The following is a 26453-nucleotide window of genomic DNA, read 5'->3' on the forward strand; positions in this document are numbered from 1 at the left end:
TGTGCCTGGAGGTCACATAGTACTTTAAAAGTTGGGGGTTGGCAATGTACAGGTCCTTCTCAAAAAATTAGCATATGTGATAAAAGTTCATTATTTTCCATAATGTAATGAAAAAAATAAATAAACTTTCATATATTTTAGATTCATTGCACACCAACTGAAATATTTCAGGTCTTTTATTGTTTTAATACTGATTTTGGCATACAGCTCATGAAAATCTCAAAAAATTAGCATATCATGAAAAGGTTCTCTAAATGCGCTATTAACCTAATCATCTGAATCAACTAATTAACTCTAAACACCTGCAAAAGATTCCTGAGGCTTATAAAAAACTCCCAGCCTGGTTCATTACTCAAAACCGCAATCATGGGTAAGACTGCCGACCCTGTCCAGAAGGCCATCATTGACACACTCAAGCGAGAGGGTAAGACACAGAAAGAAATTTCTGAACGAATAGGCTGTTCCCAGAGTGCTGTATCAAGGCACCTCAGTGGGAAGTCTGTGGGAAGGAAAAAGTGTGGCAAAAAACGCTGCACAACGAGAAGAGGTGACCGGACCCTGAGGACGATTGTGGAGAAGGACCAATTCAAGACCTTGGGGGACCTGCGGAAGCAGTTGACTGAGTCTGGAGTAGAAACATCCAGAGCCACCGTGCACAGGCGTGTGCAGGAAATGGGCTACAGGTGCTGCATTCCCCAGGTCAAGCCACTTTGGGCTACAGAGAAGCAGCACTGGACTGTTGCTCAGTGGTCCAAAGTACTTTTTTCGGATGAAAGCCAATTTTGCATGTTATTCGGAAATCAGGTGCCAGAGTCTGGAGGACGACTGGGGAGAAGGAAATGCCAAAATGCCTGAAGTCCAGCGTCAAGTAACCACAGTAAATGATGGTCTGGGTTCCCATGTCAGCTGCTGGTGTTGGTCCACTGTGTTTTATCAAAGGGAGGGGCAATGCAGCTAGCTATCAGGAGATTTTGGAGCACTTCATGCTTCCATCTGCTGAAAAGCTTTATGGAGATGAAGATTTCGTTTTCAGCACGACCTGGCACCTGCTCACTGTGCCAAAACCACTGGTAAATGGTTTACTGACCATGGTATTACTGTGCTCAATTGGCCTGCCAACTCTCCTGAGAGAGAATCTGTGGGATATTGTGAAGAGAAAGTTGAGAGATGCAAGACCCAACACTCTGGATGAGCTTAAGGCCGCTATCGAAGCATCCTGGGCCTCCGTAACACCTCAGCAGTTCCACAGGCTGATTGCCTCCATGCCACACCGCATTGAAGCAGTCATTTCTGCAAAAGGATTCCCGACCAAGTATTGAGTGCATAACTGAACATAGTTATTTGAAGGTTGACTTTTTTGTATTAAAAACACTTTTCTTTTATTGGTCAGATGAAATATGCTATTATTTTTTTTTTAGATAGGAATTTTGGGTTTTCATGAGCTGTATGCCAAAATCATCAGTCTTAAAACAATAAAAGACCTGAAATATTTCGGTTGGTGTGCAATGAATCTAAAATATATGAAAGTTTAATTTTTATCATTACATTATGGAAAATAATGAACTTTATCACAATATGCAAATTATTTGAGAAGGACCTGTAGATAGTATGGTCTAATAATAAAAAGATTAAGGAGAAGGAAAGTTATGACCCAGATCCTCATGAGTCTAACAAATAATCTCATGACTACTCATGTCAGGGAGCAGGCTGTCAGTTTTTGTTGCTATTGTATCCTTGTGTTCAAATCTACTATGAGCGCACGTTATTGAGAAGTTATAATTTTTTTTTTAATTTTTTTTATTGCTGTAAGTACACAACACTATCCAGAATCAGGCGCTGCCGATCAGCTGCTGCCATATCACAGCGAGCATCATTAGAGGAGAGAGAGGAAGGACCAGTGGGGGGATGGTGATAAAAGCAAGAGATTGAAGAGGGAGGGCTGAAGATTGTATGTGAGAGAGCAAGGAAAGGGGGGAGGCAACGACCAACCGACACACACTGAGGTAGAAGGAATCGCCACAGAGATGCGGAGGGTCTTTCCATGAAAGCGGAAACGCTCTCACGCACGCACGGGCGGTGAAAGGTAAGAGATACGGGGGCGTTCTCCCTTTTGCATGCCGGCTGTATAATCCGCTCTGCAGACAGAGTGAACAGCAGGGGGAAGGATTCAGCATTTAAAAGGATCTCAACATCTAGTGATGTATTTTTCACTGGCCACATTCCGTGACAGACAGTTTTGGAGAGACTCTGAGATGCACGTCCGCTGGACTGAGGTAGAGGGATGCTGGGAGTCCCTTAATTTTTCTCAAGATTCATTTTAGTTTGTCACAGTAAATGCATTCAGAAAGCATTACTGAATTGGACTATGTAAATGGTGTAAATGTGGCATTTTTTATGTTTTGTATTTGTTCCACCGAGCTTCTGCTTTTAGACTGTCTTGAGCTTATAGGTATTCCCTTGCACCTGTGATTTGTGTTTTCATGACTGTGTGTGTGTGTGGATTAGGTTTTGCCTATGTTTTGTGTCTCAAACAGACACATTTCTCAATAAACATACGAAATATCTTAGTGATGATATAAAAATGCAAAAGAAAAAAGGGGTTAGTATGATGTGTAGATGATAGAAAATATAGTTTGCTGACTTTGCTCTCAATAAGACAAAAATTGGTCGATGGAAAGTCTCCATATGTGTGTTTGTATAGGCATGTGTGATCATGTGCAACCTGTCAACTAATGAATCTGCTCGTAAAACAGGTGCATACAGTATTGCGACGTGTTTTGATTTGATGGACAGGCTGTTTTCTGATAATCTGATGAATTTGAATGAATTACGCGTCATAGGGCTCAGTGACTCCTGCTGATGTCTTTTATGATAATTCTCCAAATATATTTCATTTGATGTGTTTGCCGCCCATGCTTGTGTCCATACAAGCATTTATACACAATACACACACACACACACACACACACACCAGAGCCAGAACTGTCATCACTAATGGTGGCCTTTAGCAGTACGTGATAGTGAAAGGGACAGATGGTGGCAGAAGAGTGGCTGACTGACCTTGTCCCCCAGCAGGGCACGTTTTCAGCCTTACATGAATCATTCCATATAAGGCGAGAACTGGGCAAAATACCCCGTTCTTCTGGGAAAAGAGAGGATGATAAAAGGTCATACAGAACAGGCCCAAGGTCTTCAGACTGCAAACCTGGTGGTTTCGCTGGGGAGAACCATTTGCAATTTGGCATTAATAACAGTTACGTTTTGTGTTTGGTGGCTATGGGGTGGCATTTTGCATATGACGCTTATAATGATGGATTTCTCAAATGGGAAGCTGGTCTGCAAAGTACTAGCAAGATTACCCTGATCTTGAGCATATGTCTGGTGAGAATGCTCACAATGCAGCTTCAGCATGTGAGGAAGATGGAGAGAGACAGAGAGTAGCGTAATCTTTCCATCATGTACGTCATAATCAGAGCGAATGGGAAAGATAAATTATTTTGAGAGAATCAGCATGGATTAGAGGGCTTTCAGAAAACAAAAAGTCTATAGTAAGGTTACAGCTGTACCAAAATTTAAAATCATGACACCCCTCAATATTTCTTCATCTGTACTGAGAGTTTAAGCTAAATATGTGAAATATTCAAAATTCTTTCAGATTGACTATTTCAACAGCACAAGGTTGTGATTTATGAAAACATAGGCCTATGTTTAAATTTTTGCTGAAACCACAAATACTCAATCAAACCAATTTTTTCTGTCCTCTCTTCAATGTATATTCAATCATGAAATATTTACCTAAAAAGGAAAGTAATTTTTTTAGGCTCAACAAAGAATCTCTTTTAAAGAACCATATTTGGTTGCATAAGGTTCTTGAGTTGGCTATTTAATTATTTTCAAACTTAAATAGGTCTTCTGGATCAGTTTATTATTGGCACAAGTGAAGCCCTTCCCTCCTCAGTACATATTTCACAAGTTCACAATTACATATAATTTATAGGGAGTAAATTTCGGCCTGAACCCAGAGTCTTCCCTTCTTAAGAATGACTTCAGTGGCATTCCTTGTTCTTTTCTTAGAGAAAAGCTTTACTCCAAGTCTTCCAGAGTCGCGGTCAAAGCTGATTCGAAAGACCGCTGTTCGCCAGCTTCTGTGTGTTTACAAGTAGCACGCAAGCGCAACTCTGCCGTCATTATGTTAAGCCCCGCCCACCGACTCTATACACGATGTGACTGGCCTGACCAGAGTTTGGTTTTTACAGCTCAGAAGTGTACTGAGAGTTGCTAGACGAAACTCACGGCAGATTAGATTTGCTGCCGCTAGGGTGGATTTCTAGGCTAGGTGTCCACTGCCACTCCATCAACATTTTTGCCAAATTTTGAACACCTAATAGCATCCCAGACCGACTGAAACATCTCAGATTGATGGTCGAAGAGAAAACAAGCTCTGATCGCATTTGCCCCTATTGTAAGGCATTTGTATTGCGATAAGAATGCGATTTGCAATATTTTGAAAATAAAATAATATTGATGAGTCTTTGAAAAATTGTGTATCACAAACTTTATTCAAATTCAGTCATTTCAGATGTGTGACATGTTCACACTTGAGTATGGTTACACTAGTTATTTATTTAAAATTATTTACAATTTTTACATGACTACCAGATTTAGTCTGAGGAAATAAGCACAGAAAGGCCAGAGCTGCTGTGGTGTTAGCACATGATCACACTCCTCATCTTCCTCATCAAAGTAGCCGCTGTAATCCACATCTGGTAGCCGAGTGTTGTTCTTTGCTCGGGTTTTAATGAAATGGAAAAGTTGAAATCGCTTAAAACAGACGCGATAGCTGATTCGAACGAGTGATGTTCCATGGCGTCCATGGATTCCATCCATTTTGTAATGTACAAAATCTGCTTCTTTACCATCACTGTGCTGTCGTCATCGTGTAAAGCCCGCCCCAATGTTTCTGATTGGTGTCGCAATTTTGGATAAGAAATTGGTTTGAATAGGCTCTTTGCCAGACTACTTGCAGAGCAAATCTAAATTTGCCAGAAGTTGTCTGGGTTTTCCCAGGCTAATATACAGGATTTTTTGGAGGTTAATTTAAGAAATACATTGAGGGGAATACAATATGCCAACATGTTAATGTCTAGGGAGAAACACGAGTTGTATTGGCATTAGCAACACTTCAAGTTTGGAAATACAACTTGCAACTTGACGTCCATCACTTTTTAATTAATTTAACAAAAATACGAATAAACAATTAAATTAAAATACAAATACGTTTTTTTAGAGTTTTCCGGACTTAATTTTACATTTGCATTTGTACAAGTAAATGTTTCTTATATCTAAAGATGTTTAGATGTTTGTACTAAAAAACAGGACAATGATACTGAGGAAGCTATTCATGATTTTGCAAATTTAGTGGGGAGAGGACAAAACATTTTTAACTATATTACTGATCTGCCTGCACTGACACTATATAGCCCCTTTCACACTGCGATTCCGGCAAATACACGGATAATGCTACCCGGCATTTGTTCTCGGGATGCTAGATTTGGTCCATTCTCACTGCCAGCGAAATACTGTAATATGTGCGCTTTCACACACAACGCTTAACGGTCCCGGGTCGAGTTGACACGTGACATCCTGATGTGACGTATAATGGTGAGCGATCTCAGCTTCAGCGCGGATAGTAAGGAGCTCCGTGGTCTCGACTTGTGTCCAGTTTGCACACATTTCTGCTTGTTTAATTTCAGTTTCTTTTGTATACGAACACTCTCTGCGTTTAAAAGACAGACTAGCTGTTCTGGCACTGCAGGGTTGTATTATTGAAAAAACAAGCTCTAGGAGTCGCACGATAACTACGTACACGTTGCGGCATTAGTTTCGGCTTTTGTTCACACAGCGCTCGTCCCGGGTCGAATACCGCAATATTACTAGGTCCCCGACCCGGGTCGAATTCGGTAATCAATGCCGGGACGTGGTTGCTTTCACACAGAAGGCGACCCGGCAATGTTCCGGGAATATTGCGGGTCCGACATGCAGTGTGAAAGGGGCTTATGATAATTGAAATGAGCTGGATGACATTTTTTTTTCAGAGCGACTGTACAGCCGAATCACATTCTCTTGCATTATTTTCCTGTTTAACACTGAAGCTGCTTTGAAATGATCAGGATTGTAAAAAGCGCTATAAAAGGTAACTTGACTTACAAAATGTAATGCCATCATCATCACTTTATGAATTTAAGACTCTCTGCTCTGATTTAAGAATTTTTTAAGGCCCATTGGTGTAAGGGCAAATTACATAGAATATACACACTGAAAAAAAAGGTGTTGGATTTACATGATTTAATCATGTACATTGGTTCCACATGAATCAAGTTAAACAAACATAATGTGTTCACATAACTTCAACATCATGGAGTGAAGTCATTTTTAAGTAACCCAATTGACTTGTCTGTTTCGTTGCTTCTATTACTCTCCCCTTTTTTGTAAGTCGCTTTGGATAAAAGCGTCTGCTAAATGATTAAATGTAAATGTAAATGTAAGTAAGAAGAGCATTTTTTTTTACCCCCTCACAAATGCGCTTCAAGAAGAATGGTAAAAAATTCTCATAAATACTACTAAACCTTGTGGAAAGCCTTCCCAGGAGAGTTGAAGCTGTTATAGTTGCAAAGGGTGGGCCAACTCAATATTAAAACCAACGGATTAAGAATGTGATGTCATTAAAGTTCATATGCATGTAAACGCAGATGTCACAAATGATTATTATTTTATTATTCTTTTTTGGCCATATAGTGTATGTTTAAATATGATTTTAAGTTGTACAATATACAGACATCAATATGCAATTCCACAATAACTAATACCTATCACCATTGTCACAGATTTGAGCTTCTCCGTCAGATCATGGGAACATAGTAGGTTACTGTATGAGAAAATGGGAAATGATGGGCTAAATTATTAACCTAGCTTGCAGTGAAATTAAAAAGCATCATTTTCAGACTTGGTTAAAGGGACTTTAAAGTAGCAGATTTCACTGTTTCATGTGATGTTTCTCTCAATGAAAAACAATGAAGTATTAAAGGATTGATTGTTGCTGCCATGGGGGTTATATCCCCCGGGACTTTTTTTCAAGTGAAGTGATCATATTTCTACTTACTTGACTCATTTACAGGGAACGGTGCAGACCACCAGAATATATGTCCCCTCTGAAGAGAGATGCTTTTCTTCAATTGACTCATTCTATCCGGATTAAACTGAGATGACTAAGTGTAATTGACTTTAATGCCATGCCGAATGAGTATTGTCACATTTGTTAGTCTCCTCCTTTCCTCTTTTTTCTGCTTGTTTTGTATTCCCAGTCTTTTTTTTCCATCTCATCTTTTTTTTAAAGATGAAATTTCACCATGATGGTAGTGCATCACTTATCAAATGAGCATAAAATATTATTACCCTCCAATTGTCATAGAGGATTCACCTTATTGATTTGATGTGTCACATAATTATTGAACAGCTATTTACAATGTAATCTACAGAAAGGAACAGAATGGTTTCCTAATGTTGCCCAATTTTTTTTGCTTTTTCTCTCTTAAGGTTTTGTGGCTTACAGGCTTTTCAGATGAGCCCGCATTTTGAGTGATCTGAGAAAAGAAGAGAACCATTTTTCCTGCATCTCTGTCTGTTTTATGAGCAGCCATGCCCGTTCTCTCACCTACCACAGGTACTTCATACAGCCACATTTTATGAAATAAGCTCTCTTGATCATTGTATTAAAGAAACCCTCAGTAATTTTTACACATAAAGAAATTAATATTGAAAGACAGTCATACATGCTCCCTAATAAAACATATTAGTTTTTATGTGATGTTACAGTACATCCACACAAATAGATGTCAGTAAGTCCTGCTATATCAGTCAACGCAACATTACTCTTGCATGCTACAGGTTTACATGAGATGCTAGCCCTCCTCACCTCCCAGCTGCATCCAGAAGCCAATCATAAGGAGGACCTGGTCTTCCTCAGGGAGGTCTTCAGTGAGAGGAGCCTCAGCTATCTTATGAAAGTGTGTAATGCTGGAGAAAATGTCCAATATCCTAACAGTGTTTTTGTGAATGATTATCCATCTGTACTGAACTCTCCTGTAGATCCATGAGCGACTGAGGCAGTTCCAGATTCAGAGTCCAACCCCAGTGTTCCACAGCGCATCCTGCTTGGCTGAAGATGTAAGTGTGTTATCTCTACCCTCACACTGCAAACAATCAAATCCTCATTATATATCTAATATATGTCTTCATAATATTATAATATACACCCCTTCAAATGTTTAGTATCAGTAAAAATTGTTTCTAAATATTACATTTAATAAATTTAATGTAAAATAAAACAATAACGTCCAATCATAGGGTTTGATGAAACTGGCAACTGAAATTTAAAAGGAATTACATAAACATGTATAAAAATGTTTACTGTTAATAGGCATGTGATATGTGGTCATTAATTATATGTACAACTAGATAATCAATCTATTTATTTTCATTCAAAAAGATGGAAACTGATAGAAAAACATTAGGCTTCAAATGAAGCCCTAGGCCGTTGCTTCCTCTAATGGACAATGACTATCACAGCCTTCATCTTTCAGTTTAAAGAGTATTTCTGTAATATACCAGAAGTTCCAGGACTGCATTTATTTATTTATTTATGTATTTATTTATTTATTTATTTATTTATTTATTTATTTATTTATTTATTTGTTCGTTCGTTCAATCGTTCGTTCGTTCATTCGTTTGTTCATTCGTTCGTTCGTTTGTTCGTTTGTTCGTTTATTCATTCATTTGTTTGTTTGTTTGTTTGTTTGTTTGTTTGTGTATGTATTAGCAGTTTAAGTTTAAGAGCTTAACACTGAGACTTAAAGTGTTAGTTCAACCAAAAATAGAAATTGTCGTCATCACTCTGTCACAAACTGGCTGTAGTAACATGCACAACGAAGAAATAAATCTAAGGCAGTTTTTAATAATATCCACAGACAAATAAAAAATGTAAACACTCAGAAAGGAAAATTACCCAGTCCAAACATAACAGAACCATGACACATTTACTCACCTAACCTTCATGTTGTTCCAAACTTGTAAGACTTTCATTCATTTTTGAAACTCAAATAAAGATATTTTTATTAAATCTGAAAGATTTCTGTCCCACTATTACTAGTCCACGCAACTACCATTTTGATGCTTCAAAAAGTTTGTAAATCTCCGGTTTCACAGACAAGGCTTAAGTCTTGACACAGACTAAAATGCATGTTTTAGCTGTTTTAACTGAAAGCAACTTGCACTGATGTATATTAAAATATCTCGCTGCTATTACCTCTTTTCTAAGGCACCTTTATAAAAAGCTACTTAAATGTTTTAATGTAAATAAGGCCTAATCCTGACTTAATCTTAGCCTTACTGTAAAACCAGGCCAAAAAGATCTTAAAACTATATATGAATTAAGCAGTTTAGTCCAAATTTTCTGAAAAGACACATTCACTTTATATGATTAACATTTCATTTAGGCTTTTATTCAAATATAATGAGTAGAAGCCTAAAATAGATTAAAAAAATCAAATTATTTAGTCGGATTGGATGGCAAATATGATGGCCTATATCCATGGTGACAATGGAGCGAGTAGTCTCAGAATCGACACAAATAGTTTCAACAGCGTTCAAAATAACAACTATTTGCAGTGCAGCAGACATTTTTTTCTGCTGTTCCTTTTATGTCATCATATATTTAAGAGCAGCTGCTACAATGCGGCACAGAAAACACTGGTTGCATTTATATTTTATACTAGGATTAATGGGGTGGCAGATGGGGTTGCAATGATTTTTCTTAGAGTGGCAGCCCAGTAGATTGTTCTCCCGTTTTTGCATTTTTGATTAAACTGGTCTTGCGGTTTGTACTAACAGGTCGCAGAGGAGCTACAGAACGGACCGCTGGAAGACGATGAGAGGGAGCTATTAACACTTCTCACCACTCCACATGTGAAGGTGCAAAAGTCACACTTGTGCCTTCTGTAGAGATTTCCCGAAATGTCTGTATTTTTTTGTTGTTGGTGATATGTCTAAAAAAATCATCTGACTGTGAATTAAAATACAATGTATGATATTTTTAGAAAAAAATATAAGGTCAGAATGATTCACGCAAACACTTTACATTCTTAAAATCTGTCTTATTTGAAAGCCTCAGCATTGGTATGCAAATTCTGTTACAGAAATTAGGCTGACACAATTATTCCAGTATTTAAAACAATCTTGGCAAAATTAAGCTTAATTCATTTTTATTTAATTATGTGCAGCATGACAAAATAGAATCAGGTGGCATTTCGCAATGCATCTCTTTTTTTATTTCTATTCGCAGTCAATCCATCTGTGTCCACACATTAATTCTCTTTCACTTTTACACACATACACATTCTTACTTCCAGAACACTAGAGGATCATCCTGTCAACTTTTGTTGTGATTATTCTCTCCATGACCCATCAGGCAGTGCTAACAGTACATGACACAGTGGCACAGAAGAATTTTGAGCCTGTGCTCCCCCCTCTACCGGATGATCTAGATGATGAACTGGAGGAAGAATCAGTGAAGATTGTGCGTTTGGTGAAGAACAAGGAGCCTCTTGTGAGTTTCAGCACCAGAGCAGGATATATTAAATGTATTTTATGATGGTTGAGCTGTTTTGTCTATAAAATGGCTATTCTGTCCACCACTAAGACATAAGAAATCTAGACTTATATAACAATCTTATATAATGCATCTCGATTGTGTCTCTTTAGGGTGCTACCATCCGCAGGGACGAGGTAACTGGAGCTGTGGTGGTTGCTAGGATCATGAGAGGCGGTGCTGCAGACCGCAGTGGTGAGTGACAGCCTGCTCCCTCCTCTTGTCAGCATAACATTTTTTCCCCATGCCAACTCTGTGTTTTTACACTGTGGCCAGACAACTATCTCAGCAGATTTGATGTAACATAATCTGCGATGATGCAATCAGGAACCATCCAAAAACCGTTGAATCTGTAAAACCATGACAGACAACTCAATTCGCAATGGAGAGATAAAGTGAGGGGATTGAATAACCATTTATCCAAGTTTTATGTAAATAATTACAGAGAATCTCTCTTGTTAGAAATCAAAAAAAAAAGAAAGACAAATGGAATTAAATGAAAATTAAAAGTCAGCAACCAGGGACACTGTAATCACAGCAGAATCATTATTTCTTTGACATTAATAGCATTCATTGCAGATTTTTCTGATCAATAGCAAAATATTGACCAAAATCCTTGAGATTATGATTTGCTTTGGGATTACAGATTATAATGGAAATATACAGAGCAGATTTCATGGTTGCCATGGAAATTCTGATGAGATATGATGTGCACATTGTGGGGAAGATTATCGAATAATTCCATTAGTATGCATGCAATGTTATGACGTTCAATGAAAAACAACAAAACAAGACTGAGAAATATTTGTAGATATTAATGTGCCACCAATTATGTTTTTCTATACAGTGGGGTACCAAAATCTAGGATTTTAATTTTTTCCTGAAAATTGAGTTTTAGGGTTTAGCAAAAAGTTTAAAACAAAGAAATGTATTTTTTATTTTTTATTGTATTTTTTAAAATTATTATTAATTATAAAGATATGTGTATAATCTATAGTATAAGGTCATGAAGATAATTATGTAAAATGTAGTATTAAAGGGGTAGTACTTCACCACTGGCAAAATGGGATTTCAATAAAACTTGGCTGCAGATTGGGTGTGGGGGATGAGGGTTATGACACACTTCAATAATCCATCAATCAATAAACTTTATTTATATAGCGCTTTTACAATGACAATTGTTTCAAAGCAGCTTCACAGTGTAAAACAGGACAATATTGCAACAAAATTTGTTTTGGCTAGTTTGATTTAGCTAGTTTATAAAATTAAATATGACCTAATTAATCAATTTAATTTGTATATTTAGTTGAATAACTCAGATCTTAATTTTAGGTTCCCCAACTGAGCAAGCCAAGCCATGGGATACTTGTGGAGCTTTTCTGTCCAATAATTAAGTTAAATAATTATCTGAATTAAATAATACTCATAATGCACGCTGCTGTCCAAGGCCAATTCCACCAGTCTGCTATGGATACGCTAACCACAATTACTGCCTTGCTTTTGTACGAAATAGTTCTTTGCAAACTTTTATTTATAATGGTGTCGACTTACACATTATACTTAGACTTTGGTTGGAGTTAAAAATCTTAATTTGTGTTCTACTGAAGAAACAAACACACCTTTAAGTATTGTGAAACAGAAAAAAGTGTCAAAAAATTCAGTCACCTATATCATGATTTAAAGGAGAGTGTGCAAGACATATACTATATGTGCAGACTATTTCAGGGTGTATTTCAGCACAGAACTCCAAGAATACAATACAAACAGTATAGTTCATCAAATCTACCTTTACAACTGTCCATGGGAAAGTATAAACAACATGGAATATGTAGTCCTGTTGAAAGCCCTGGAGTTGTCAAAAGCCTTTGCTGAAAAATAAACATGATTTTGGTCCAAGTAACACAGAATGTGAGTAAACATTGTTTATTTTCATATATACTTGTGGCATTATAACAATACAAAGCGGGCTGAAAATCAGTTACACTTTAAATTAGAAAAGTGTTTAGTATAAGACCTTCATATCCATATTTTAAATGCACCATGATGACACTTTATTGAATTCTCCTTCAGGTCTGGTGCATGTTGGAGATGAGTTGAGAGAGGTCAATGGAAATCTCATTATACACAAACGTCCTGAGGAGATCAGCCAGATTCTGGTGTGTTCACTATTCCTCTTTTCTTTTTTTTTTTACAAAAGCTGAGTCATTCCCTTAAGATTCGTTATCTGAAAAGGCACTTGTGTGATTTAGTGTTCTTGATTATTGTTTGTCGGGCTGCAGTCTCAGTCTCAAGGCTCGATCACTCTGAAGATTATCCCTGCCATTAAGGAGGAGGACAGATTCAAGGAGAGTAAGGTGAATGCAATCACTTTATTTGAAAGACATAGGATAGAATATAGCCGCTGCTGCACGCAATGTATGCAATGTTATTTTCTGTCTCTTCAAGGTGTATTTAAGAGCCCTGTTTGATTACACGCCATATGAGGACAAGGCCACACCCTGCCAGGAGGCAGGACTGCCTTTCACACGTGGGGACATCCTGCAGGTGGTGAGCCAGGACGACCCAACGTGGTGGCAGGCCAAAAGAGTGGGAGACAGCAACCTACGTGCTGGCCTCGTTCCTTCAAGACAGTTCCAGGAGAGGTACACACTACACATGTCAACAGTTACCCTTTATCTACCATCAGTGGTCCCAAATAAACCAGATGTATTTAACATGAAGTGGTGGTCCACAAAGGGGTGGGTGCAATCATGATTTGTTCATATTTATAATGCTCTTTTGTTCACTCTTTTACTTCTGAGGGATCCTTAAGTAATTTGGAATTATTTGAATACGTTGAAAGTCTCCGTCAAGTCGTTACCTTTATTTATATAGCGCTTCTTGCAATGCAGGTTGTTTCAAAGCTGCTTTACAGTGGTAACAGGAAAATAATGCAACATAATATGATTTGGCTTTACAGCCGCTCTGGAGAAAGCAGTGATGTCATCCAGCTCAGTTTAGTTCTCATATAGTGTCAATGCAGGCAGATAAGTAATACAGTTGAATATTTAGTGTCCCCAACTGAGCAAGCCAAAAGCCAAAGGCAATAGAAATGGCGGTGGCAAGGAACCAAAACTCCACCAGGTGACATAATGGAGAAAAAAATCTTGGGAGAAACCAGGCTCAGTCGGGGTGCCAGTTTTCCTCTGGGCAACAAACAAACAATGTATGATTATGATTCAGGCAACATTACAAGTCTGAAGTCATATTAGATCAGAACATTCAGAGTATTTGTCCAGTTCCATCTGGTTGAAGCTCAGAGTCATCACACAGGAGACGGGTTTGTTGAGAATCAGAGCCACTGCATGTCATGTCGATGAGGCCTTCACAGAGGAGAGTCTAGTTGACACGGTGTCTGTAGACACTTCAGGGCTGCGTTGGTCACATCTAGCGCAGGTCCACCATCTGATCTGGATACGACCCGGATCCGGCTGACTGCAGTAAACATTGGGATAAACAAAGAGACTAAAATTAGCATAGATGCCATTCTTTTTTTAACTAAAGAGTAAATCGGTGTTCCCGGTTCCGGCAGATCTAGTTAATGCAGCCTACTCCCATTTAACTGATTTGAATAATATAAATTGATAATGTTCTATGTGAATGCCATAGTCATAACCAGCAGCCATATCACCCTGTAGCCTAAGACTGGTTTCCCACTGAAGCTAAGCAGGGCTGAGCCTGGTCTATACCTGGATGGGAGACCAACTGGGAAAACCAGGTAGCTGCTGGAAGAGGTGTTAGTGAGGTCAGCAGGGGGTGCTCACCCTGTGGTCTGTGAGGGTTCTAGCGCCCCAGTTTAGTGATAGGACACTATACTGTCAAAGAGCACCGTCCTTCGGATGAGACGTTAAACTAAGGTCTTGACTCTCTGTGGTCATTAAAAATCCCATGACACATCTCATAAAGAGTGGCGGTGTAACCCTGTCTGGTTAGCATCAGACAAAGCTCAATTTAAGATTGAACATTGGTCTGGGGAGTCTGCTCTGTATTTTCTACTTCACAAGAGGCATGATCAACTGGCATTATTCAAATAACTCTGTACGCAATAGTGGATAGTCTTTGGATAGTCTTTTAACCAGTCATACCACAAGAGGCGTGATCAGCAGGCAACGACCCATCATTTCTCTATCTGTCACCGTGTTAAACACGCCAATAGCGTGCCAGGTGGATAAGCCAGTCTGTTTTTGGTTCCCGCAAGAGTAGAACAAAAGTAAAAATGAATGTAAATGTTTCCAGACTACAGGATGAAATCAAATCGCTGGCAGATCAGGCTAGATGTAACCCCGGTGTCCTGGCCAAATGCCCTCCATTGATCCATTGAATTGGCTCTATCACCCTCTCTTCTCTCCTCGCTGGTGTGTGGTGAGCGCACGTTGTACTGTGGCTGCTGACGAATCATCCAAGTGGATTCTGCACACTGGTGGTGGTTGAGGAGAGACCCCTGACATACTGTAGTTGTAAAGCGCTGTGAGTGTACAGTAGTGCATACGAAAGTGCTATCTAAATGCCTTATTCATTAATTCATTGTAGAGATGTATTTTTAGGCAAGATTTAAACTTACAGAGTATGTCAGCTTCTTTGAACAATGCTAAGGAGACTGTTCCAAAGTGTAGGTGCTAAATAGGAAAAGGACTGACTGCCTGCAGTTGATTTAGATGTTCTAGGTATTATCAACTGGCCAGAGTTTTGAGACTGCAATAGACGTGATGGAGTATAATGCGTTAAGAGCTAGTTCAAGTACTAGGAAGCTAAACCCTTTAGTGCTTTGTAAATAATTAGCAAGATTTTAAAATGTATAGGATGTTTAATAGGGATAGTGTTGACACAACTGATAGTTTAATAGGCAAGGCAAGGCAAGTTTATTTATATAGCACATTTCATACACAATGGCAATTCAAAGTGCTTTACATATAAATGGTTAATACTTAACCATTTAATAGGTTAATACTTCCTGGTTCCAGTAAGAACTCTAGCTGCTGGACTTTTGACCAGCTGCAGTTTGTTAATTAAGCAAGCAGGGCAACCACCCAGTATATCATTACAATAATCTAGCCTTGAGCTCATGAACGCATGTACTAACTGTTCAGCATTTTGCATTGAAAGCATGTGCCGCAATTTAGATTTATTTTTAAGATGGAAGAATGCAGTTATACAGATGCTAGAAATGTGGCTTTCAAATGAAATATTGTTATCAAAGAGCACACCCAGGTTCCTCACAGACGACGAGGGCTTGACAGAGCAGTCATCAAGTGTTAGACAGTATTCTATGTTACTACATGCAGAGGTTTTTTGTCCAATAATTAAAAAGATATATTTTTTTCAGAATTAAGATAACAGGAAATTACTAGTCATCCAATTTTTTTATATCAGTTAGCATTCTGTTAATCTCGTGAATTGGTAAGTCTCTACTGTTATGTACATATATTGCAAACAGGCTTGATTATGCATGGGTTAGGGTTAAACCATTTAAAGTGAAAATAAAGCTGGTTTCAAAAGTTACTCTACTGATTGGCTCTTAACAGGTTAAGAGCCAATCAGTAGAGTAACATTTTGAGTTACATTTTGAGTTTATGTTGCATTATTTGAATATCCATTCTGATTGGTCAATTTTATAATCAAATAAGCCTCCTGCAGTGGTTTGTGGGGTACCAACATCGAAAGAAACAAAAAACATATTTTTAGATTACAGAGTTATGTATGTAAAAAATTGTAAATTAATTAAAACACTAGTTGATTGATTTATTTATTTCAAAAAAAAATTTGAGGACACACTTCTTGTCTCTTCTGACATTCTGCCAATATAATTCTTTCTTAATTGTAATTATTTATATATTGTCTCTTTGTCTCAAATTTGCAGGCGACTGTTGTATAGGATGAAAATGGGAACACATCAGAGCCCTAAATCACCCAGAGCAACACCATGTAAGTCCTCAGAAATTAATGTACTGGACAGTTTAGAGAAGTACTAGATTTGAGTTACTGGTAAACATGAAAACCAAAAATTTGTAAATGCAGCAGATATTCATATTATATATTTTTGAGGTGTACTGACTAAACAATACAAAAGCATACCTGGACCCTATTGTAATTCCTCAGTCAATTATTATTATTCTAATAAACCATATTTTTGAGGGAATAAACATGCTCGAAAACTCATGAAACTTTGCACACACATCAGAAGTGGTGAAAATGTATGTCTGATATTGGTTTCAATATTAGGCCTAGCAAAATGGCTCGATAGTGCCACCTACAAATTGAGTGGCATTCTCACTACATTTTACATACAAGTAAATTTGGTAGACACATTTAACAGCCAAATACCTACAAAAAAAAAAAAAATCTGACATGCCAACAGGAAGTAAGATATTTTGAATTTGAAATATTTCTGCTTATATTTTTGTTTGTACTTTAACAAACTCCTCCTAGATACTTAATCAGATCAACATCATATTTGCACAGTCTAATCTAAAGGCCTTTGCGACGAAACATTGTGAAGACCCTGAAACCGGATGTTGTTGTAACTCAGGCATACAATGTCCGACCTGCCCCAAACTTCACATGTTTTATTAGAGTCCTGTCCTGAAGACATCTACATGCCTATATTCAATAACAGACATAGCGCCCTCTGCGGGCAATTTGTCTTGTTTTACATGGTGATTAACTCCCTGCAACACATTTAAACATGCCATCAAGTCTCAAACATGCTGGGAACATGTTAAATCATGCAACACTTGGCTATGTGCTAATGTATGCAATTAATGACATAAAAAGTAAGTTAACTTACAATGATGCAATGTCCAATCTGCCCAAGACTTCACATGTTTGAGAAGAGTCCTGCCCAGAAAACATCTATATGACAAAATTCAGTTATAGCAATAGCACCACCCACTGGCAACAAGAAGTGACGTATTTAACACTGAGATGCACTACTATCAACATACTAAAATATGTAATTGAGTACTAAACATACTAGAAATATTCTAAAACATGCCAGCAACACTTAGCTGAGTGCTAATGCATACTATTATCGTCATGAAACAGGAAGTTGTTGTAACTCAAGCATACAATGTCTGATCTGCCTCAAACTTCACATGTTTAATATGTGTCCTGCAGTCCTGGCCTAAAGACATCTACATGCCAAAATGTAGTTATAGTCATAGAGACATCAGCTCGTAGCAGGAATTGTGGAAAAAATACAAATGACTGACATAGTCCTTCTATTTTTATATAATTAAATGCATATTGCCCACCATCCTCTGTTTTCCTAAAGCTGTGTGGTGGTGGCACGGTTGCGAGGGCCCTTTCATCGCTGCTTGCAGCTTTAATCAGATTAATTCTTCAGTTCAGTCCGATTGTTGAACAAAAAAAACCTCAGTATCAATGCAGATTCTCGATTTGATTCAGAGTGATTCACAAATTAGATTCCATTTTCAATGTAATCCATTTAAGCTATATAATGTAAAAAAAAATCTCTGCTAATGCTGAGAATTTCTGGAATTGGGCTACACTGAACGCTTTTTTGATTCACTAAACAGAACCGACTCATAAGAGTCACAAGTATCTAATCACATTTAATGCTTAATTCACATTTTGCCCTAGCCGCAGGAAGTCCACTGAAATCGTTCTCAGGATTTTTAGAATTGATATCGGCATATTTTAAATGAAAATTTAATTTATACTGTTGACCAGGCCTATCAGAATTGACAATACTAGTTGCAATATTCTTTAATAATTTGCTTTCCATACTTGTTCATGTTACTGCAATTGTGTTTGTTTCTTCATTCTGCTTACCCCAGCTGACCAATCTTGTGAAAAAGGTAGGTGATTCTGCAAAATGTCATGAACTGAAATATAAAAGGTAACACTTTATTTCACAGTTTCCTTTTATGGACTTGTAGCCTATGTAGTTACAGTAAATGAGAAAAACAACCAACCATAAACCTAAGTCCGTAAAATGTAAAAGTTTTGAATGAGTTCATATTATGTATTACTTATTTATGTAATTAATTACACTGTAACCACGACACCTTAATATAAAGTGTAACCTGATGAAATTACAATATTTGTAAATTCATTCTTAAATTCATTTATTCTGTAAAATGGTATGACAATGGTATGGTATTTGTAACTTATAATCATCTCCAGTCCATGAAAAGAACTACAAGATTCAACATCTGAATACACAGATGCTGAAATCCCTACGCTCAGTGCTTGCTGCTTCATTTTGCTGTTGTGATTCTCTTAGCCTCTCCAAAAACTCTGACCTCTGAGTTTCTGACCTACAAAACGTCCTGGTAAAGTGTATATCCCCATATATCCCCACTGATTCTCCCCTCCTCCCTTTCATCTCTTGTGTTTTCCTGACCCACCCACCCTCCAGAGGACTGTGACAGTGAGGGCAGTGTCAGTGGACAGCACGTAGGTGAGAGATGCACCTTACACACTGAATGCACTCCACATGGCTTTGGCTCTGGATGATGCTTTGTTGTGTGGTGTTAATCGCTTTAAATACCATCCGGTTTTATTGTGAGTTCTTCGGGAAACTTCACCACAGCGCTCAGGCACTTGGCACATCCTAAGACCCCAGCCATTGGTCACCTCTTGACAGCCCACTGCTCCGCTGCTAGCTTTGGACAACTCCCTCTTTGAGTTTTAGTATCAATGGTTTTTAGTGTGTGCTTTTTGCTAAGAGGAAGATTTGGTGCTTACTGCTTAAAGGGACAGTTTACCCAAAAATGAAAATTGTCATCTTCATGTTATTCAGTTGAGCCTGTAAGCCTTTCTTACTTCTGTGGAACACAAAAAGGAGAAACATTGAAGAATATGTTTGCCCCCCGCCCCATATGTGAGGAACACACATACATTTTTGCCATTATTCATATATATTATATAAATATACATCTATTATAATAATCTTCCCCATTGCTATAGATCTCATGTTTCTTTTGCAAATTCACATATTCAAATTTCAATGATTTGTCATGTCACTTTGACATAAAATCTTTCACTTTGCATCTTCAGTTCCTATTCACTTTTCTTTTTATGGAAAAAAAGCGGCCAGGGCGTTCTTCAGCATTTCTGTTTTATTGTTCCATTTCCACCACATAAGGAGGAAATATTTATGAATTTTCTTATTTGACGGAAATGGGCTTCCATAGGATAGGAACTCATGCAGTCTGAAACATTTATTTTTGGATGAACTATTCCTTTAAGTATAAAGCACAGGTGCACTGCTATATCCAGGGAACTATTGCTTTCGGCTAATGGCTCACGCAGGCTTTGGCATGGCTGATAGCTTGTGATAGTCTCTATAGAATTATGCTGGATGTGTGATGGTCTAACATTAGTTGTAGTTTCTCCAAAGTGTAAGGCGGTGGCACCGTCCTGTGGCCAGGCCTTTTCCTGGGAGTTTTACTCAGGTACCACGTTTCTTTCATACTTGTTAGGTAAATGCATTGCTGCTTTAACTTATTCACTGCATATAACACTGTAGCAGATGAACAGCGTGCTGCTATTTGCTCCTGAGATGCAGCTGTTACATAAAATCAGCAGCAGTGTGAGCTACGTGATCTTTGTAGTCTGGGGATGCACCTCTTTCCACCCTTGTCTTTTTGTCTGATCTTCTATCATGTAATTCTGTAATGTCTATTTCTGATCTGCTTTGTTTTTAGATGTTCTTTTTCTTTGTTGATCTATTGGAAAATCTCTCTGCTCTCACAGCTGGTCTTAGGAGAAGCTTCAGGCTAAGCCGCAAGGATCATCAGGGTTCGACCAAAGAGACTAATCCAGCTGAGTCTGCAGAGAATGAGTTCCTCATATATGAAGAGGTGACCCTACATCAGATGAGACCTCAGGATAAACCAAGACTTGTTGTACTGATAGGTAAGATTCAAGGGATTTCAAAGCAATCTAAATTAGCCTAACTTTGTTTGCCTTCAGGATGTCATTTTCTTTGTTGTTTTCTCTTCAGGATCTCTTGGTGCTCGGATCAATGAACTGAAGCAGAAGGTGATTGCTGAGAATCCTCATCGGTATGGTGTCGCTGTGCCACGTGAGTTTACTCTTTCCATTTAGTTCTTCCTGTGTTCTTCACACTGTGAAGCTGCTTCTGAAACAATTGGACTTGTAAAAAGCACTACATAAATAAGATGATTTGATTTGATTTGATACATTAGAGACTGTGGAGGTCCTGACTGATACATTATACAGCTGAATCAAAGTTGAACTTGTTCTTGCTTCAGTTTGATGGCCTAAAGTTGTAGGTTCTAATCTCAATGTCATGTATTGCAAAATCACATTAAATGATGGTATATTTTGTATAATCATTTTCTAACAGACACAACAAGACCCAGGAAGATCCATGAGAAGGAGGGTGTAGAATACCACTTCATCTCCAAGCAGGGCTTTGAGGCTGACATACAATCTAATAAGTATGAAATAGCTTTAATATGTTGGATGGATCCACTTTTGGACTGTATTGTAACACATATGTGTGGCATTTTGTTAAGGGCATAGTTCACCCAAAAACTTGAGTACTTTGGCTACCATCTATCGTAACTGCATGGACATTTTCTTCTTATGTGTTCTGAGGAAAAAAGAAAGTCAAACAGTTTTGAAACGACATGAGGATGAGTAAATGATAAGAGCATTTTCACTTTTGGGTGAACTATTCCTTTGATAGTGTTGTAAATTAAAATTTTACTGATGTTCTAATTGATGAAAAACACATATTGTGTGTGTCCAGGTTTATTGAACATGGTGAATATAAGAATAACCAATATGGGACAAGTCTAGAGTCAATCCGGAGTGTCCTGGCGAGAAATAAAGTGTGTCTGGTAGATGTTCAACCTGAGGTAAATATAGCTGAGATGGTGTCACCATCGTCAGTGTATTGTTTTTCTCTGTATTTCTGATTCTCAGCTCTTTTGATAATTTAATCTGATTTAAGGGGCTTAGAAACCAAGTTGCCTATGGTGGGCTTTAACCACCTGGGGTGGTTATTACCATCTTACTACTTCCAAAGTGTCCAATAGATTCCTTAGTACTTCCCTTCTTCAGCGGTGCAACATTGACACCACTCTCAAGTTACTCTTTGAAGAAATACAGTTTATTAGGAACAAGCCAGGAGTCAGAAAAAGCAACTCTACAACTAGAAAAATACACACACATTGTTACACACATAACCTTGCAGGCTATGTGACAAAATAACCTAGGTTTGCACGAGCAGAACAGTTTCTTCAATTTGATTGGTTATTCTCATTTGGGCTGACCAGTTTCCTGGTGTCATACACTAATAGACCATTTAATAATGTGATTAGCATACAGTGCATGGCCTTGGCCAAGTCCCCCTGCAGTCAATCATTTTATCCATTAAAACTCATCTTCTATGATAAAAATGACACATTTAAGTGTTTTTTCCTGTGAAAATAATTTCTTCATGCCTTAAAATAGCTTAAATGTAAATCTACACCCTGGCTTCTTTTAGCATATGCTAAACTATGAACATACAAATTAGCTTTTTAGTGATTATAAAGCAGGGATGAGATTTTTTTTGTATTTCCAACCTCAAAAAATATGACCAACATGAATGCATAAATCTATGCATGAATTGTTCCAGAGAGGTAGATTACTTTATAATATTCAGATTTGTAAGTCACTATGTAAACAAGTGTTTGATAATAAAGAAGTGTAACTGGTGATCTCTTTCACAGAGGTAAGATTTTTTGCTCAACTTAAAGGGTTAGTTAACCCAAAAATGATTTCATTAATTACTCACCCTCATGTCGCTGGACACCCGTAAGACCTTCGTTCATCTTTGAAACACAAATTAAAATATTTTTGTTGAAAGCTGATGGATGAGAAAGGCTTCAGAAAGGCCTACATTGGCCTTCAGTACATTCCCACTCAAGACCCATGAAGGCACTAAACACATCGATACAAAGTCCATCTCACTACAGTGGCTGTACAATAATTTTACGAAGCGACGAGAATAATTTTGGTGCGCAAAAATCTAAATAATGACTTTATCTGCCAAGTTATTGTCTTCCGTGTAGGTCTCAGACGTGAAATCATGTGATAGCGGCGCTCCTCCTCTTCCGGGTCATGAATCTAAACAGCGGATCTGTGTCATATTCTCTCGCATGCGTCGAGTTCACATCAATAACTTGGTGGATAAAGTTGTTATTTTGATTTTTGTGAGCACAATAACTATTTTCGTCGCATTGAAAATTATTTTACAGCCACTGTAGTGAGATGGACTTTGTATCGTTTTTTGTATGTTTTTAGTGCCTTTTATGGGTCTTGTGAGTGGGAATGTACTGAATGCCAATGGAGGCCTATTTGAAGCCTTTCTCAGGCATCAGCTTTCAACAAAAATATCTTCATTTGTGTTCCGAAGATGAACAAAGGTCTTACGGGTGTCCAACGACATGAGGGTGAGTAATTCATTTTTGGGTGAACTAACCCTTTAATCTGGATTTGAATCTACTACTTCAGTCATCAGCAGAGACTCTGGTGTTCATTTTTGCTGAGAACATAATGAAATCCATGCTAAGATGTACAGTCTTGTTCAAAATAATAGCAGTACAATGTGACTAACCAGAATAATCAAGGTTTTTAGTATATTTTTTATTGCTACGTGGCAAACAAGTTACCAGTAGGTTCAGTAGATTCTCAGAAAACAAATGAGACCCAGCATTCATGATATGCACGCTCTTAAGGCTGTGCAATTGGGCAATTAGTTGAATTAGTTGAAAGGGGTGTGTTCAAAAAAATAGTAGTGTGGCATTCAATCAATGAGGTCATCAATTTTGTGAAGAAACAGGTGTGAATCAGGTGGCCCCTATTTAAGGATGAACCCAACACTTGTTGAACATGCATTTGAAAGCTGAGGAAAATGGGCCGTTCAAGACATTGTTCAGAAGAACAGCGTACTTTGATTAAAAAGAAATGATCTCCAATGCCTTAAAATGGAGAGCAAAACCAGAGAGACGTGGAAGAAAATGGAAGACAACCATCAAAATGGATAGAAGAATAACCAGAATGGCAAAGGCTCAGCCAATGATCACCTCCAGGATGATCAAAGACAGTCTGGAGTTACCTGTAAGTACTGTGACAGTTAGAAGACGTCTGTGTGAAGCTAATCTATTTTCAAGAATCCCCCGCAAAGTCCCTCTGTTAAAAAAAAGACATGTGCAGAAGAGGTTACAATTTGCCAAAGAACACATCAACCGGCCTAAAGAGAAATGGAGGAACATTTTGTGGACTGATGAGAGTAAAATTGTTCTTTTTGGGTCCAAGGGCCACAGGCAGTTTGTGAGACGACCCCCAAACTCTGAATTCAAGCCACAGTACACAGTGAAGACAGTGAAGCATGGAGGTGCAAGCATCATGATATGGGCATGTTTCTCCTACTATGGTGTTGGGCCTATTTATCGCATACCAGGGATCATGGATCAGTTTGCATATGTTAAAATACTTGAAGAGGTCATGTTGCCCTATGCTGAAGAGGACATGCCCTTGAAACGGTTGTTTCAACAAGACAATGACCCAAAACACACTAGTAAACGGGCAAAGTCTTGGTTCCAAACCAACAAAATTAATGTTATGGAGTGGCCAGCCCAATCTCCAGACCTTAATCCAATTGAGAACTTGTGGGGTGATATCAAAAATGCTGTTTCTGAAGCAAAACCAAGAAATGTGAATGAATTGTGGAATGTTGTTAAAGAATTATGGAGTGGAATAACAGCTGAGAGGTGCCACAAGTTGGTTGACTCCATGCCACACAGATGTCAAGCAGTTTTAAAAAACTGTGGTCATACAACTAAATATTAGTTTAGTGATTCACAGGATTGCTAAATCCCAGAAAAAAAAAATGTTTTTACAAAATAGTTTTGAGTTTGTACAGTCAAAGGTAGACACTGCTATTTTTTTGAACACACCCCTTTCAACTAATTGCCCAATTGCACTGCCTTAAGAGCGTGCATATCATGAATGCTGGGTCTCATTTGTTTTCTGACAATCTACTGAACCTACTGGTAACTTGTTTGCCACGTAGCAACAAAAAATATACTAAAAACCTTGATTATTCTGGTTAGTCACATTATACTGCTATTATTTTGAACAAGACTGTATATATATTTTTTCTGTAATACCCAGGCCCTGAAAATCCTTCGTACGGCCGAGTTTAAGCCCTATGTGATCTTTGTAAAGCCACGCATCCCTGAGATTCGTCGGCAGCGTAGCTCTCCCACATCACCAGGAAGGGGTGACAATGGACACATCACGGTGAGACTGATTTGCATTACCCAAATGGTGCTCGTAAATTTCAGGCATTCAACTCTTATATTGTACACAGTTTACAAAAACTCTTTTCTGTATCTCTTTCTCTCTCATTGCGAGAAGGATGAAGACCTGCAGGACATGAGGCAGTCAGCCGAGCAGATGGACCAGCAATATGGCCATCTAGTGGACAGGGTCCTAGTAAAGGAGGACTCTGCCAGCGCCTGTATAGAGCTAAGGAATATTCTGGAACGACTCGAGAGGGAGCCGCAGTGGGTGCCTGTCAGCTGGGTCCGATCTTGATCCTTCCTTCCTCCTTAAATTCAAACAGTCACATATGGTGTAATGAAAACATAGACCTCTCTGCCTCTTTCTGAGTCTGCTGTTTGCCAGTTTCTGATTCATCCTGTTTGACTTAAGTAATGCAAAGCAAAATAAAAGTGCTGTCTGAGCTTATTGAAAGTGAGGTCTGTTGTTCTGCGCTAGTAAGATTTCTGTTCACAAGATTTTGCATGGAAGTACTGTAGCACTGACAAGAAATGTATCACTATTAGCTGAAAGAAATCATTTTCTGTGGACAAATAATGGTCGTTCTTATTTCTGTCGAGTGAGCTGCACAAATAAACATCAAGTGAGGACAGGACCGCTTGAATGAGAGGACAACGCTGACTCAGGTTTACTCACTGTGTCAAAGCTGGTTTCTGCCACGCAAACCATCTAGTGTGAAAGTGTCTTGTTTTCTTCATCTTATGCCGACTGTGTGTATTTAGTCAAATGTAAATGGGAATGATGTAAAATAGCAAACTGTATATTTGCAAAAGTGTTTATAACTGTATAAAATAAAATTTCGTATTTGGTCACAGCCGGTCATAATTGTCATATTTGTCAAAGTTATTTGTATAAAAATGGTGACTGTTGATATCTGTGTTGTTAACTAGGCATATGTCACATTAAAGTCACAGAGCATGTCAATGTCTTTAGGGCCCTACAGTACTGTTCAGAATGTTATAAATGTGTACCATTTTAGAATATATGGAGTATTTTTGAATGTGAATTGTTATACTAAAAATAAAAGACTGCATCTCTTTTTTTTGAATGTATCTTTTATTAGAGAGAATATGAGCCCGCCCACACATGTCGTTGTGTGTTCAGTAACTGCTAATGCAGCCATCCAGCAGCAGATGGTAGTAACAGGCTTTAGGGGACTTGTTAGTTCTATATTTAAACTTCACAAAACAAGACCAGCATGATAATGATACTAAATGGAACGTTTTAAATACCTCTTCATGTTTACTGTAGAATTCGGCACAAAAATCAAAGACACTAATGTATGAGAAGAAGTGTCCATTAATAAGATGGATTGTTCAAACTTAATTAACAAGATCATATGAAACCAACATTTATAAGCACTTAAAACACTTCAGACTCATGG

General features: G+C 38.1%; 1 protein-coding gene across 6 annotated transcripts; it reads left to right on the top strand.

Annotated features, from left to right (window-relative positions):
* Positions 1-1890: 1890 nt before the first annotated feature.
* Positions 1891-26110, top strand: mpp3b (MAGUK p55 scaffold protein 3b). 6 transcript variants are annotated; one of them, XM_067429362.1, is made up of 20 exons: positions 1893-2083; positions 7594-7720; positions 7945-8063; positions 8146-8223; positions 9946-10026; positions 10523-10660; positions 10816-10897; positions 12773-12858; positions 12982-13056; positions 13148-13344; positions 16599-16663; positions 18538-18558; positions 19122-19163; positions 20095-20160; positions 20462-20623; positions 20712-20792; positions 21078-21171; positions 21486-21594; positions 24899-25027; positions 25145-26110. In XM_067429362.1, exons 2-20 carry the CDS (start codon positions 7696-7698, stop codon positions 25322-25324), a joined length of 1830 nt encoding a protein of 609 aa, XP_067285463.1. In that variant the 5' UTR covers positions 1893-2083; positions 7594-7695; the 3' UTR covers positions 25325-26110. The 6 variants fall into 6 exon arrangements, with proteins under 6 accessions (XP_067285459.1, XP_067285462.1, XP_067285463.1 ...); XM_067429358.1 differs by having other exon boundaries at positions 1891-2083; positions 24899-26110; XM_067429363.1 differs by lacking the exon at positions 20095-20160 and having other exon boundaries at positions 1894-2083.
* Positions 26111-26453: the final 343 nt, after the last annotated feature.

This window comes from Pseudorasbora parva, chromosome 21, assembly GCF_024679245.1.
Source record: "Pseudorasbora parva isolate DD20220531a chromosome 21, ASM2467924v1, whole genome shotgun sequence".
Lineage (NCBI taxonomy): Eukaryota > Metazoa > Chordata > Actinopteri > Cypriniformes > Gobionidae > Pseudorasbora > Pseudorasbora parva.

What these genes read in the sequence shown, in the direction of transcription:
- mpp3b (XM_067429358.1), top strand. Translation starts at nt 7,696, where the DNA reads ATGCCCGTTCTCTCACCTACCACAG. An exon ending in TTCCTGGGAGTTTTACTCAG is followed by an intron (nt 20,161 to 20,461) that starts GTACCACGTTTC and finishes CTGCTCTCACAG; the next exon opens with CTGGTCTTAGGAGAAGCTTC. An exon ending in GTATGGTGTCGCTGTGCCAC is followed by an intron (nt 20,793 to 21,077) that starts GTGAGTTTACTC and finishes ATTTTCTAACAG; the next exon opens with ACACAACAAGACCCAGGAAG.